We start from the raw sequence: 13,380 nt of genomic DNA on the forward strand, positions 1-13,380 counted from the left end.
AAGGAAGTGATCGCCAACTAAAAAGAAACTCTCGTGGTTTCTTTGGAAATTTCTAAACAACGCTATAGCATACTTGTGATGGAAATGTGTTTTGACATGACGCACGGAAAGACTAAGTTTGACCAAACATATCAGTGAAGTGTTAAATCTTTATTAAAACGCGTAATGTTTGGTGGATAGTGGCCCCCACACGTTTATGTTTCATTGAAATTGGTGGCAAAAAAATTTTATGTCAAATTATTCATCAGCAATTTGTGATCTTTTTCTAACAAATTGGGCTGCTAATAATGAGACTTCAGCTTCTTAAACACATCTTAATATTTTACCGCGGATATAGTACCTGTTGTAACTCAACCAGGATCGAGCCTGGTGTTCCAGATATTTTTCCTCATTGATCTCTCAACTCTTTAAAATATTTTTACGGCATATTTCCTATAAATATAAGTTTATTATCACACCATTTCACTTCTTAAATGTTTGAATGGTCTGATGGCTTATAAGAGAGAACAGGGTCAGTTTTTTTTTTTTTTGTAGGAAAAGGCTCGATGGTATATTTTTGCTCTAATGAAATTGTTCTTTTGTGACTTTTTAGCAGCTTATTGTACAAGCCTGAGAGAGGAAGGAATTGGATAACCAGGTAAAATTTTGCTTTCTAAGTGTATGAGGCCTTAACATTTGCAAAAAGTGACAGACGCTTGTTACATTCTTCAAGAATCAAGCAGTGCAGTGGCCCTGTCTCATCATTTCTGCATTATGCTTTGCTTTTAGGTTTATCTTTCACGTCCATATAACGCATAGATATATTTCAGAAATATTCATAAAGTTGGAACCTTCCTTAATTTTTTGCTTAGGTTAGGTTTTTAATGACATATTAGCTCGGTGATATAACATCCATTAAAAATAGGAAAGAAAAGGAGAGAAAATAGACGATAACAAATAATATTCAATCTTTCGTATTAATAATGTTTGTGACCTACAGAAATGCCGGACCAAAAGTAACCCCTGCCCCTTCCTTTTTTACCAACGACAAAGCTTTACTTCTATCTCATATAAAGCGGACTGACGTCCAGGGGCTGAAATAAATAAAAAAAAAAACAAGCAAACAAACAAAAACAAAAACGAAAGCAGAAACAAAAAACCATAATACAAAATTACAAAGAATGCATTACAATCAGAAACAAGGTTGTTGCTATTTATAGTTGTGAGGTAAAAGAACATTAAATATCATTAGCTGTCTCAAGACTTAAGGTTATCATTTCCGTTGTGAATAGTGACTTTATGAACCCTCATTGCTGACGTGCTGAGGATGGACTAAGCATTGGTAACATAAAATGGTATTAAGTACTTCCTCAGGAAATGCAAAGATAATACTTAGTTCCCTTTGATGAAAGAGTTTGTCGTTACTAAGGTGGAAAGATGTTTAGGTTACTGCACTAAGATGTAACACATAGCTCGTATGTCATTATTTGCGTTTCCACACGTATTGGAGTTTTCGGGGCGTCCTCCTCCACCAAACCCAATTCTAGAGTCGCAGGTTGTGCAGGCGTTTTCGTTGTTAGAGACAACACCGATTCTGGCTCTACAGGCGTTGCCGCATACTGTATTGAAGCCTTCTTTATTACAGTAAGACTGGAGAGATCCTTGGGATCCAATCAGAGACTTCCATGTGTCTCGACCCAATGAAGTGGAGCGATAACTACCGTCAGCGATCAGTGAATACAAAGAGTTGGCCTCCTTGTTGATAACGACGAAGTTTATGTGTCGAGTAGTTTTCATACCGAGACAGATCTTAGTGAAGGGTGTGTTCCAGTACGTCGGCATCTTTGTCTCCAGCGTGTCAAAAGCTGTCGCTCCTCCAGGAGGATTGTACGCATCTGTATTTCCCCAGTAGACTGAGTCGTAGTGGAAGGTGCTCTGATTATAACAAAGATATTTAAAACAACACTGAGGTATCAGGTGGATAAAATTTTTAGGTTTCATGCTTGAAAATGCTGGTTGTACATCTACTGATCTCTATGCCGCTTGCGGGATGTTACTGAACAGTTCTATTCTGAGATGGCTGATTCACATTTCAAAAACTTCTTACAATGATATCCATAAGAAAAACAAACAAGAGTGACGCACTTGTGTATGAATGGTTTCAAAACAGTAATTATTGTAGAAAGGGGGTAAGTTTCTAAAGAAACTGTGGTGCTGCGTCGGTGGGAGAGTATAACAGGTATTTCAGTGTTAACAACTGAGTTGAAAACGTAAATTAACCACCGTAAAGAATAAAAAAGCTGACGTTTCGAGCGTTAGCCCTTCGTCAGAGCGATTGGAGGAATTGTGGGTTGTGTGTGGGTTTAGATGCAGATAGTGGAGCTACGCCATTGGTGGGAATATGGTGAGGAGAAAACAGGAATAAATTAGTTGAATGAAAAGCGCTCGTTGATTCCGTGGGGATTAAGGGTGCCGATTTGGAAGATAAATTTTTTTATTCTGGTGTTTTGCGGTTTTCAGAACTCCCTAGATGTAAGGAAAGGCCGCAGACTGCCATAAGCTGTTTAGAATGATCAGGGAGATTAAAGTCTCTAGCGACTGATTTGGTCGTGTCCTTGTCATTTCTTTCCACGTTGCGAAGGTGTTCTCGAAACGGTCACCCAGTCGTCTTCCTGTTTCGCCGATGTATAACTTTTTGCAATAAGTGCAAGTTATGCAGTAAATAACATTGGCGGAGGTGCACGTAAAGTGATCAGTGATCTTAATGGACCTTTCTGGGTCCCGATATTTTCTCTATGTTATGATTAATGGAACAAGTTTTGCATAGTGAGCGAGCGCATTTGAAAGTCATTGGTTTGAAATGAACTCCTGACTAAAAAGTTGCTTATGTTTTGTCGCGTTTGAATGAAACAAGTGGGGGTTGCGAAAAGATAGTGCCAGTCTCTGATTGGAGCAATTTAAATTTTTTAAGAATGATAGATTTAACTGCGTGGTTGTGAGGGTGAAATGTAAGAGTAAACGGAATGCGGTCAGTGTTTTCCTTCTCAGCCGTTTGTAGTGCTTACTGTCGATCAATTTGTTGGGCAAAGTGGTGACCCGCTTGAACGACAGAAACAGGAAAGCCACGTTTATCGAAAAACTGGCGCATTGTCTCTGATTTTTCGGAAAAATCAGAGTCGTCACTACATAAACGACGAAGTCTGAGAAACTGTGAAAAGGGTATGGAGTTCTTGACGAGTGATGGCTGTGAAGATGAATACAACAAGTAACTATCTGAATCTGTAGGTTTGTAGTAAACACGAATGCATAAACCGTTGCCTTCAATTCAAATTTTGATGTCTAGAAAAGCCAAAGAAGTGTCGGAAATTTCCCAGGTATATTTAAGAGCCGGATGAAAGGAATTGACGGCGGTTATAAATTGAGTGAGCTCCTCTCTGGAGGAGGTGGCGCCGAAATTAATTATTGTAGTTTGAGTAATTTAAGTTAGTGACACCTACACACTGCAAAGAAACTACGCTTGTGAGAAACTGATCTGACTTAAACTTCCTGTAGAAAATGATGATGATAAAAAATGGATAATGAATGAATAAACGAAGGGTCATTGTAAAATTGTTCCTGCAGATACAGAATAGGGTTTCAAAGGAATAAAAGCAAAAGCCTTCGTTAAAGCTGTTTGAATTGTATTTCTCCTAGGTGCTGATGTTTATGTTAAAAGTGTAAATAATCTTCCTCTTAAGTTACCTTGCTGCCATCAATCTTCATGACAGTTGTCCACACCCCATCACCACATCCAAAACCTCCCATGTGACAGTAAACAGAGACTGATGTTAAGCCAAAGCGGAGAGTGGCCACTCGAGTTGAGTTGAAGCTGGTAGACAGTTACAAGATTAGTTGCATGCTAATATATTTTAAGTTGGGAAAGTATAGCGTTAAACAATTAACAATTTTATTATAAAAATACAACTCTGGTTTTGGCTTCGTATGGACGTTATCAACAAATGGTCATGGTAACTACCAACATAGACGATTCAGTGCTATTTCTTAAGACCCAATAGAGGCAGCCGGTGTTCTACATAGCAAAATAAAATATATTTTTCAGGCGAGGTAAAAGAAAAATAACGGCATCCTTAGACTCACTTGTATGCCTCAAATAATTGTTTGCAAGACGTTGCTCCTGAAATTGAAAACGTAACATTAGGAAAGCGAAAAACAAATTAGAAAAAACAAAAACACAGAAAAAAACTAATATATGCGGTAACTAAACAGACTCTGTGCAACGCTGTAATGTATGGGCCATCATACCCAAACTAATGTGTGTTCATTGGAATGGTATTGATTAAGAGAGCGATTTTGTCATGTTTAACTGATTTTATCCACATGAAGATTTTACATTAAATTTCAACAAAATGAGAGTTATTACGAGAAGATACCTTCGTTCCCTATCAAGTTTTTTAGTTTTCTGGAATATCATAAGCATGTCCATTGACTTTTCACGTGCATTTATTCTTTACAAAACTTGTTTAAAATCTTCATTTGATTTAAATAAAATCATGACGTTTCTGTTTGCAGATATGAATTTATTGTTTCTTCTTGATTTGATAATTATATGGTACTCGCTCATTTCGTTTGCAACACACCAGGATATTTATGTCTGAGCACCAATGTACATGTAATACTACCAATAGGTTTATATACAATATCCATAGGAATAGATTAAATAACAAATAATAATAATAATAATAATAATAATAAATAGATTAAATAACAGTTAAAATTGCATTTGGCGAGGGAACAAAATTGAAAGAAAAGACTCATCCCCCCCTCCCTAAAAAATGTAGTGCAAAAAAAAAATGATAATAATAATAATAAACAAACACTAGGCAAGATCATCGTTGTAAATCATTACCGTTTTCACAATGTTTTCCAATGAAGTCGTCTTTACAATGACATGTGAATGTTTCGTCCTGATAGTTTGCCAAACATGTACCTCCGTTTTGACACGGCGTGGAAATGCATTGCGACTGAAAAATAATAACAGATTACGGTGATCACGTTTGAACTTGGCATAGATGGATTGCCTCTTGAGATGCGAATGTTTGATTATGTTTTAAACGTATGTGCTTTTTATTGGTGAAGCAACTCAACTAAGGGCCTATATAAATGGAGTTGGGAGACCCCATTTAGGTGAGTGCTTGGGAATTAGCCCGTGTTACTTACAATCTTACAACTCCGGGATTCCGTGACGAAGTTTCGAAAAGTTGTTAGCGAGGTTTTGATTGTAACATCAACGTGTCCCCAGTTAGACGGTTTACCCCACCTTGAGACGTTTACATGACAAATATGACCTCAGCTGACTGGGTTACCCTACCTGGCAGACCAGACAACCCGCCAAAGCGGGTACCCCACGTACCTATCATGTAAACGTGATCAAGATGTAATAAAATATAATACGGATCGACGGATTACTCCCTTATAGACGCATTGGTTTACCCTTAAATCCATAAAAACAGGCTCTAAATTGGAAACTGAAAAACGCTAAAAAATTTTTATAGCTTCTTCTTGCTATCTGGCAGAAAAAGCTGAGTACGTCTAGCGTTAAACATTCAGTCGTTTTGTTTCGTTGAGTTTCGTTGTGTTCTTTTTATATTGTTGGTTCACTTTTAATTTGTTTCGTTAGTCTATTTGTTTTAAAGGCTGTTGTTTCAGTTGAAATCTTAACAATCAAAAGTATTTTTTTTTGAGTAACGCACTGATAGATGCGCATGCAAGCGTTGTTAAGATTTGGCTTCTTTCAGCTAGTTTTTTTCTGAAACCTTTACCTTTTTAAATAAGTGATGCGAAGTCTTGTTTCCTGTAAACTTCTGAGACTTTTGGTATTTGTCAGAAGACAGCAACTCGCAAAAAGTATTTCCAAGGGCTTCTTTATTGCTCGCCACATTTACAGAAACACATGACGGGAGACGAAGACATTCAAACGTGCAGTCAAACACATCAGTCACCATAAACATCTCAATGCTGGGAGCATCCAGGTAATGGAACTGGTTTTTCACGAATGCATAGGATGCATACGTCACAGCTACACACAAACAAAAGGGAATAGATATGAAATCTGTATGTGTTATTACACCGTGTTGAGATCAAGCCCCTCCTCGCTCTCCCCCACCATTACACTTCCGAATTGAATGAAGAAGTTATACACATTTTGTACTCAGTGTGGTATCCATACAAACATATCCCAAAATTCAATTACCGAATTTTACTGTCGGTTTACAGGTTGGAAAGTTTTGGATTTCTGGAGGAACATCTCTTAAATACTATGGCATTTTATATGCTTTTTTTCCTACTAGCTTTTGGTTTCACTTCTTTAGCCACGTCAAAATACACCCTTTTTTGGAATAACTGAAGGCAACTTATTTGCCTCTCTCAAAACAAAAGGCAAGACCTCCAGGGCATAATTTTCCAATTGCTGAGATAATATTTTCGGTTTACTAGTACAACTTCTCACCTTTTATTGATGATATTTAGAGATTGGCACGTTATTTACCAACGTTAATCCGCGGAAAATGTCTTTTTTCATACTCGAAATTACAAAAAATATTGAAACATGTAAAGTGTATATGTAAGGAGGGCTTGTTTTTTCAAAAAAATTTCGTTGGCTATCTTTTCTCTGTGTCATAATTCATAGGAGAATATTTTAGTGAGACATACGATAATGCACCAGGAATATTAAATCTGTTAATCAAACTTTGGATGTTTTGATAATAATTATGCTACCTTGCCAAACAAGCCTGAGATCGTTTTGAATATTGCTGACAAAATGCCTAAATAAAAAATTTAAATAAAGAATAGTCGTAAAAGAGAGGTAATTTACAACAGTGGAAGCTGTGGAAAACAAGAATTACCTTTAACACAGGTTGCTGCAGGAATTATGGAAGAGAGTCCGTGGAAAATCAGTAAGCTACTGGCAAAAGACAACATAGCTCATCATAACTTTGTACATGTTCCTTGTCAGCTCACCAAAAATAAAATCAATTCTGGTCAGATAAATAAATTATCCAAAGTGGGTGAAAACCAAGTAGGCGGGGGGTTTATCCTTTTTGTTTGCATGAAGCCATAAATATTATCATTACAATTGATTTCAGCAGCCAGTAATAACTTCTATGAAACCTATCCTAATTGATTTTGTCATCCTGTAAGTATAAAGCACGCAAAATGGAATTTCCTAAGTGTTTGGTAAAATAATTTGATAACTTATGTGACGTTGTTTAGATTTAAATGAGTTTTCTCTTTTAACTAAAAGACAGTCCAGCAGTCTGCTCCTGTGGGCTTATCATCGAACAAAAATTTGGAATTTTCATCATTACTATGCGTATGAAAATTTTGCCAGCCGCTCCCTCCATCAAAAGCACCATGTGTTTATTACAGTTTATCTAAAAAAGCCATGATTTTCGTCGACATTCAAGATAAAGTACTAAAAATCACCTACCAACAACTGCGAATTGCTTGTTGAGTTCGTAAAATTATTTTGTTGTAAAAACTATGGTGTTATACAAGGATTCCTATTGTTTTTGTAGTAATTCAAAGCATGTTTTCATCTTGAGTGTGCCAACACACTTTACGATTTTTATTCGGGGATTGTCGATCCTTTTATTTTCATTCATTAATTCCTCGCTTACATTGTCGAAGTTTATACAAAGAGATGCTTAAGATAAAACTTCATGGAATAGACAGTTTCCAAGGGAGAGACAGGTCGTATGTACATGTATGTCCCAACTATTGTGAAGATCACGTTTTATTTTGTACTTCAGATTTCAAGGTATGTGGAAGAGGCATTCATCACTCATTTATCGTATAACATCAGCCTTAAAGCTTGACAATCAAAGAACGTTAATAGAGAATAAGTCCCGCAAAGAATATAGTTTTTCAAGGAAAATCAATTAAACTTAATCATTGTTAGTGTTACAATAGGCTTTGTGAAAACTGCGAATATATAAATTGTATGCTGCCTGTAGTATACACTCTCGAATTCGCTGTTACTCTTTTTACAAATAAAGGGGGTAAGTTTCTAAAGAAACTGTGTTGCTACGTCGGTGGGAGAGTATACCAAGGTAATTTAGCTTTTATTAACTAAGTTGATAATGTAAATTGGCCACAGTAAAGAATTTAAAAGCTGACGTTTCGAGCGTTAGCCTTTCTTAAACCCTTCGTCAGAAGGCTCTGAAAAATGGCGAAACGTCAGCTTTTAAACTCTTTACGGTGCCCAATTTACGTTATAAACTTAGTTGAAAATACAAAATTACTCTTTCCTCACAAAGTTTTCCAAAAGAAATTAGATTCTGCAAGACTCAGTATCACAAATTCTGCACTCCAGTGTATAAACATTATTTCTCCAATCGGAAAAAAATTTAATGGGGTTCTCACTGCACTAAGATGTAACCCATGGTTTTAATGAGCTTGTCACCGTTATCTGGATAGGCTCCCGCACCATTTCCACAAGTAATACTATCATCAGGGCTCCCGGCACCGCCAAATCCAATCCTGGAATCACATGAATCACAGTCATTTTGCTCATTTGAAACGATACCGATCCTTACTAAAGCGCAACCATCACCATAACATCCGCCTGCATTGAATCCTTCCTTGTTGCAGTTTGTCTGTAACGAGGCTTCCGAGCCAATAAGTGCCTTCCAGGCGGAACGACCCAATGAGGTGGCACGGTAATGTCCATCAGCGATCAGGGAGTGCAGAGAAGTAGCCTGCTTGTTGAAGGCAATAAATCGCGTCTGGCCGCCAACTTTCATACCGAGACAGATCTGGTTGAAGGATGTGTCCCAGTAGGTATGTAATTTGGTTTCTTCTGAGTCAAATCCAGTCTCTCCTCCGGCAGCGTTGTATTGATTTTTATCTGACCAATAGCTCGAGTAGTATTTAAATGTGGCCTGAATAAATTAATTACAAAGTTAGAGTTAGAATTCGTCTTCATATAAATCAAAATCATTTGGAGGCAAGAGAGAGCAGCAATGTGAAATGGAGGCCTCTTTTGTAAGGTGATCACCCCTGTTTTTCCTCTTTTTTCCCCACTAGGTAATGAATAATGCTCATCAGCAAGAGATGTGACGATCTATCCTACCTTGTTGCCGTCAATCTTCATGATAGTTGTCCATACCCCATCACCACACCCAAAATTCCCCATGTGGCAATAAACAGAGACTGATGTTGAGCCAAAGCGGAGTTTGGCTAGTCGAGCTGTGTTGAAACTAGAGGACAGGTTCAAGATAAGTTTTAAGCGTTATTTTATTAGCTAAGTATGCCTTAAATGCAACAACTTATGATAAGCGATCCTAAAGGCAGTGACATTTGGTGTTATGACACTGCGCCCGCGCAAGTCCTGCCTAATTCCTAAGCAGCTATCTTGGTAAAAATTCATATGTACGCACCTCCGTGCATCCATAACAACAATGAGCATGTAGCTACTTCGCTTCTGAGTAGAATGAAAAAATGAAAGAATGATTCTTGTAATAAAGATTTGGTCTCGAAATATTTCTTGGTTGTTTTTGCTTTTTCCTCAATTCGTAGGTTTCGGGTAGAATACGATCAACTCGGAAACCCGACACTATTGTAATAAAAAACTCTTATTTTCCAGCAAAACTTGTGTCTGCATGCTGTGTTTTAAAAGAATTGGTTCATGGTTTAGCTGTACGTAAATTGAGCTCTGGATGCACTGGAGTTACTCATGGCTGCGGCTCGAGCAACTCTTTTGCTTCTCTCATGCTCTCCAAACATCTCACGTGCATCCATAGCTTTAAGCATGGACCAACTCTTTATTTCATGTAATGAAAAACTCTTTTAGGAGGGAAAAAAAACCTCTTCACAGAAATTGACTCACTTGTATGCCTCAAATAGTTCTTTGCACGATGTTGCACCTGAAATTCAGCAGAAAAAGAAACGATATCAGGAGAAAGCCCCACTGTTATTGACTGTAAGACTCAAGTAGCGTAGCATCGACACGTAGGTAATGTTAGGTCGTTCTGCTCTGTCGTTTGTTGTGTATATGTCGGGAGTAGGTCGTTGGCATGGAACTAGCAGTTGTTAAAATCTGTTGACGGAAGTCTGTACTAAGTTATGGAGCCAGCTTGCCCGAGTCAGTCGTTGAAAGCAATTAGTGCTTTAAGTTAGACATTGCACAGAATGACAGTGAAAAGTGCGGTTTCTGCTTCGATTATGTTCAGCAAAGTGATTGACGTCACACATACCATAACTTTTACTTTTCTAACAAGATGAGGGAAACTAGTTTGCAACACGGCGGTCAGCTTAGGGAACGAAAACAAATACCTGGATCGTGTTATGATAATATGTTTGCCCTAGGTTTAAAACAGCATATGTAAAAAGGAGAAACATTTTCCATTTTAAATCATTACCTTTTTCACAGTGTTGTCCAATATAATCGTTTTTACAAAGACATGTGAACGTCTCGTCCTGATAATTTGCCAGACATGTACCACCATTTTGACACGGCGTAGAAATACATTGCGACTGAAATAACAAAGTAATAAATTGTTTTATTCTCAGGTAATTTGATTTTATCAACTGAGTTTATAACGTAAATTGGCCGCAAGAACATTTTAAAGCTGACGTTTCGAGCGTTAGCCTTTCGTCACAGCGAAGGGCCAACAGACAAAGGGCTAACACTCGAAACGTCAGCTTTGAAATTCTTTACGGTGGATTTGAATATTTATGACATCAATGTAAGAAAAGCATGTGAGAAAGTCAAATCCATTTTTTATCAGAACAAATTGAAAATATTTTGATTGCTTGGCCTTTCTGGTTGGCAAAAGGAAAAACACAGAACAAATTAAAAGATAAAAAAAGGAACGCAAAAGAAATCAAACCAAAGTAAGAGTTGAGTAGACCTGAACCAAAAATTAAAATCATTTTGTTCAGATTTTTCTCTCTTTTGGTATCTTGGTTTTTTTTTTTGTTTTTATTTCGGTTTTGTTTGTTTTTTTTCCCTTCTGTTTGCTTATTTTTATTCATTTTCTCAATTCATTTTGTTACCTAGGCGTGTATTTTGTTGTTTTCGTCGTTATTACTCTGTTCATGATTAAAGCAAAAACATCATTTCTATCGGATGATTCACTGATAAATACTCAGATACAAGCAAATTCAGAATTTATATTTTTTATCTTCCTGCCTTTTTTTTGTTTTGTTTTTGTTTTGTTTTGTTTTGTATTTTTGGTTTGTTTTCCCCTGTCTGTTTTTTAAATTATCTTTTTTATCATTATTTTTTATATGTTTTATGCCGTTATTATGTTATTTTCGCTGGTTTTTTCAAAAGTTTACCTTTCGGAGTAAATGATGAGAAGTCTGGTTTCCTTTGAACTTCTGGGAGTTTTGGTATTTATCAGAAGACAGCAACTCGCACCAGATAGTTCCATCGGCTCCTGTGTTGCTCGCCAAGTTTACAGAAACGCATGACGGTAGACGAAGACAATTAAACGTACAGTCAAACACGTCCGTCACCAAAAACGTCCCAATCTTGTTAACATTCAGGTAATGGAACTTGTCTTTAACAAAGGCGTGAGATAAATCTGTCACAACTACACAGAAACAAGAAGAAAACGATGTGAGAGCTGCATCTGATTCATTGAATTAAAAGTGAAACAAATAACAGGTTTTGAGTTTACTCACACATCCACCTTCCCTCCCCCTAACCCCCACCCCCCCCATCCACCATCCCTCCCCCTAACCCCCACCCCCCCCATCCACCATCCCTCCCCCTAACCCCCACCCCCCCATCCACCTTCCCTCCCCCTAACCCCCACCCCCCCCCATCCACCCCTCTACTCGTATAACTCTTACAGATTAAATAAAAATGAGACGTTACCACAAATTTGTCGTGAGCACGATGAAAGTTTTCCTCTCCAACTCTCTAAATTCCAATTATGCGATAAAGGGATTACCGTTTTGTATTTCTACGTTAAAGTATTCTATTTTCAAAAATTGCTCAAACTTCATCACAAAAGCTGGTGTATGTATAAAGATATGCGATATCTTATCGGTCGAGTTTCATGGCACAATTACACCACAACAAAAGCCGAAGGCAAAATTTAAAAAAAAGGCATCTATTCAACATAGTCAGTTATCTTTGCCTACTCTATTTAACACAGGGAGCAAGGCGTCCGGAATTTTTTTTCTCTTTTTTTTTTGAATAGGGATTGTTCATATTAATATGTCTATATGTTTTTTATTAAACCTCAAGATTTGATCATAATCGACTCGGGTACATCATACTAAAACTTCATATTTCTCAATGTTCGATTGAGAGATCAGATCAGTACAGTACCGTATAAATGTTTATATAAATAGTGACTTGAGTGTAAATGTCTTTGCCTCCTCGCACAATAAAGGCTTTGCTGGATACCGTTTGCCTATTTCATAATACATTAGAATATCAAGGTGAGACATTCAATAACGGACATGAAATCTTTATTTAGCGAATCAAACCGCGGATGCTTCAGTGAAGATCAGGCTACCGCATCAAACTTTTCGGATAGAGGATATCCTTTTGAGTATCGCACTTGAAAATAAATTTAAAAAAAAACAACAACAAAAAATCCGCCGAGTTCATCATGAGTATGTTGTTAACAAAATACCAGACAGAACCTGGATAAAAAGTTCTCGTCAGAGAGTCCTTGAATTTTTTGTTCACCATCTTATTAACCTGACTTAACCTAACTTAACCTAGAATAAACGCAGTAATAATTTTGTTGCCGAAGATTATACTAAAATCTTACCTCTAGCACAGGATGTTTCAGATATCCTTCCGGAAAGTCCGTGGAAAATTAGTAGGCAGCTGACAAAAGACAACATTACTTGTGATATCAGTTTTTCGTTAGTTACAAAATGTATGTCTTCTCTAATCCTTGCCTTGTTGATTTGTTACTTGAGGCTAACAACAAAACTTTTCCGTAGGAGTACATGCACATAGCTCTTGTCAGCTCGCCGAAAAAATCAATTAACTTCGTTAGAGGTCATGAAATTAATAAAACAGCCCTTGTTATTGACATCTAAGGAGGTAGGATACATCCTTTTTGTTTTTTTTTTAATTCTAAAGCATAAATATCATAGCTTTGAAATCGAAATTTCAAAGGAATCTATTTAGCCAAGCGTAATTAAATTTGCCATCTTTTAAGGCCGCGTTGCGCAGAAAAGTGTTTCTAAAGAGTTTGGTCAATTTATTTGATAAGCAATGTGCGGTCGTAAGGCGTCAAATTTTGTTTTGAAATTTTTTTCAAAATTGCTAAGCAGTTCACTCTTTTGCCTCATTGCTGAGCTAAAGCTTGTAAGTCATATCATTACTATTCATAACATTGAAGGGTTTGTTTTGGTTTTTTTGTTTTT

General features: G+C 37.0%; 2 protein-coding genes and 1 pseudogene across 2 annotated transcripts; all 3 read right to left on the minus strand.

The window, feature by feature from the left end:
* Positions 1-405: 405 nt before the first annotated feature.
* LOC113683144 (uncharacterized) lies at positions 406-7,016 on the minus strand. The gene is made up of 6 exons (XM_027200358.2): positions 6,882-7,016; positions 5,799-6,055; positions 4,886-5,000; positions 4,117-4,153; positions 3,721-3,847; positions 406-1,914 (listed from the first exon to the last, which is right to left on the minus strand). Exons 1-6 carry the CDS (start codon positions 6,955-6,957, stop codon positions 1,426-1,428), a joined length of 1,101 nt encoding a protein of 366 aa, XP_027056159.2. The 5' UTR covers positions 6,958-7,016; the 3' UTR covers positions 406-1,425.
* Positions 2,406-3,433, minus strand: LOC149042483 (uncharacterized; annotated as a pseudogene).
* Positions 7,017-7,392: 376 nt separating the features above from the next.
* Positions 7,393-13,373, minus strand: LOC113683147 (uncharacterized). The gene is made up of 6 exons (XM_089213096.1): positions 12,774-13,373; positions 11,320-11,576; positions 10,398-10,512; positions 9,866-9,902; positions 9,110-9,236; positions 7,393-8,918 (listed from the first exon to the last, which is right to left on the minus strand). Exons 1-6 carry the CDS (start codon positions 12,847-12,849, stop codon positions 8,397-8,399), a joined length of 1,134 nt encoding a protein of 377 aa, XP_089069222.1. The 5' UTR covers positions 12,850-13,373; the 3' UTR covers positions 7,393-8,396.
* Positions 13,374-13,380: the final 7 nt, after the last annotated feature.

The sequence above is a fragment of the Pocillopora damicornis genome, chromosome 7 (genome assembly GCF_964200805.1).
Source record: "Pocillopora damicornis chromosome 7, jaPocDami1.2, whole genome shotgun sequence".
Lineage (NCBI taxonomy): Eukaryota > Metazoa > Cnidaria > Anthozoa > Scleractinia > Pocilloporidae > Pocillopora > Pocillopora damicornis.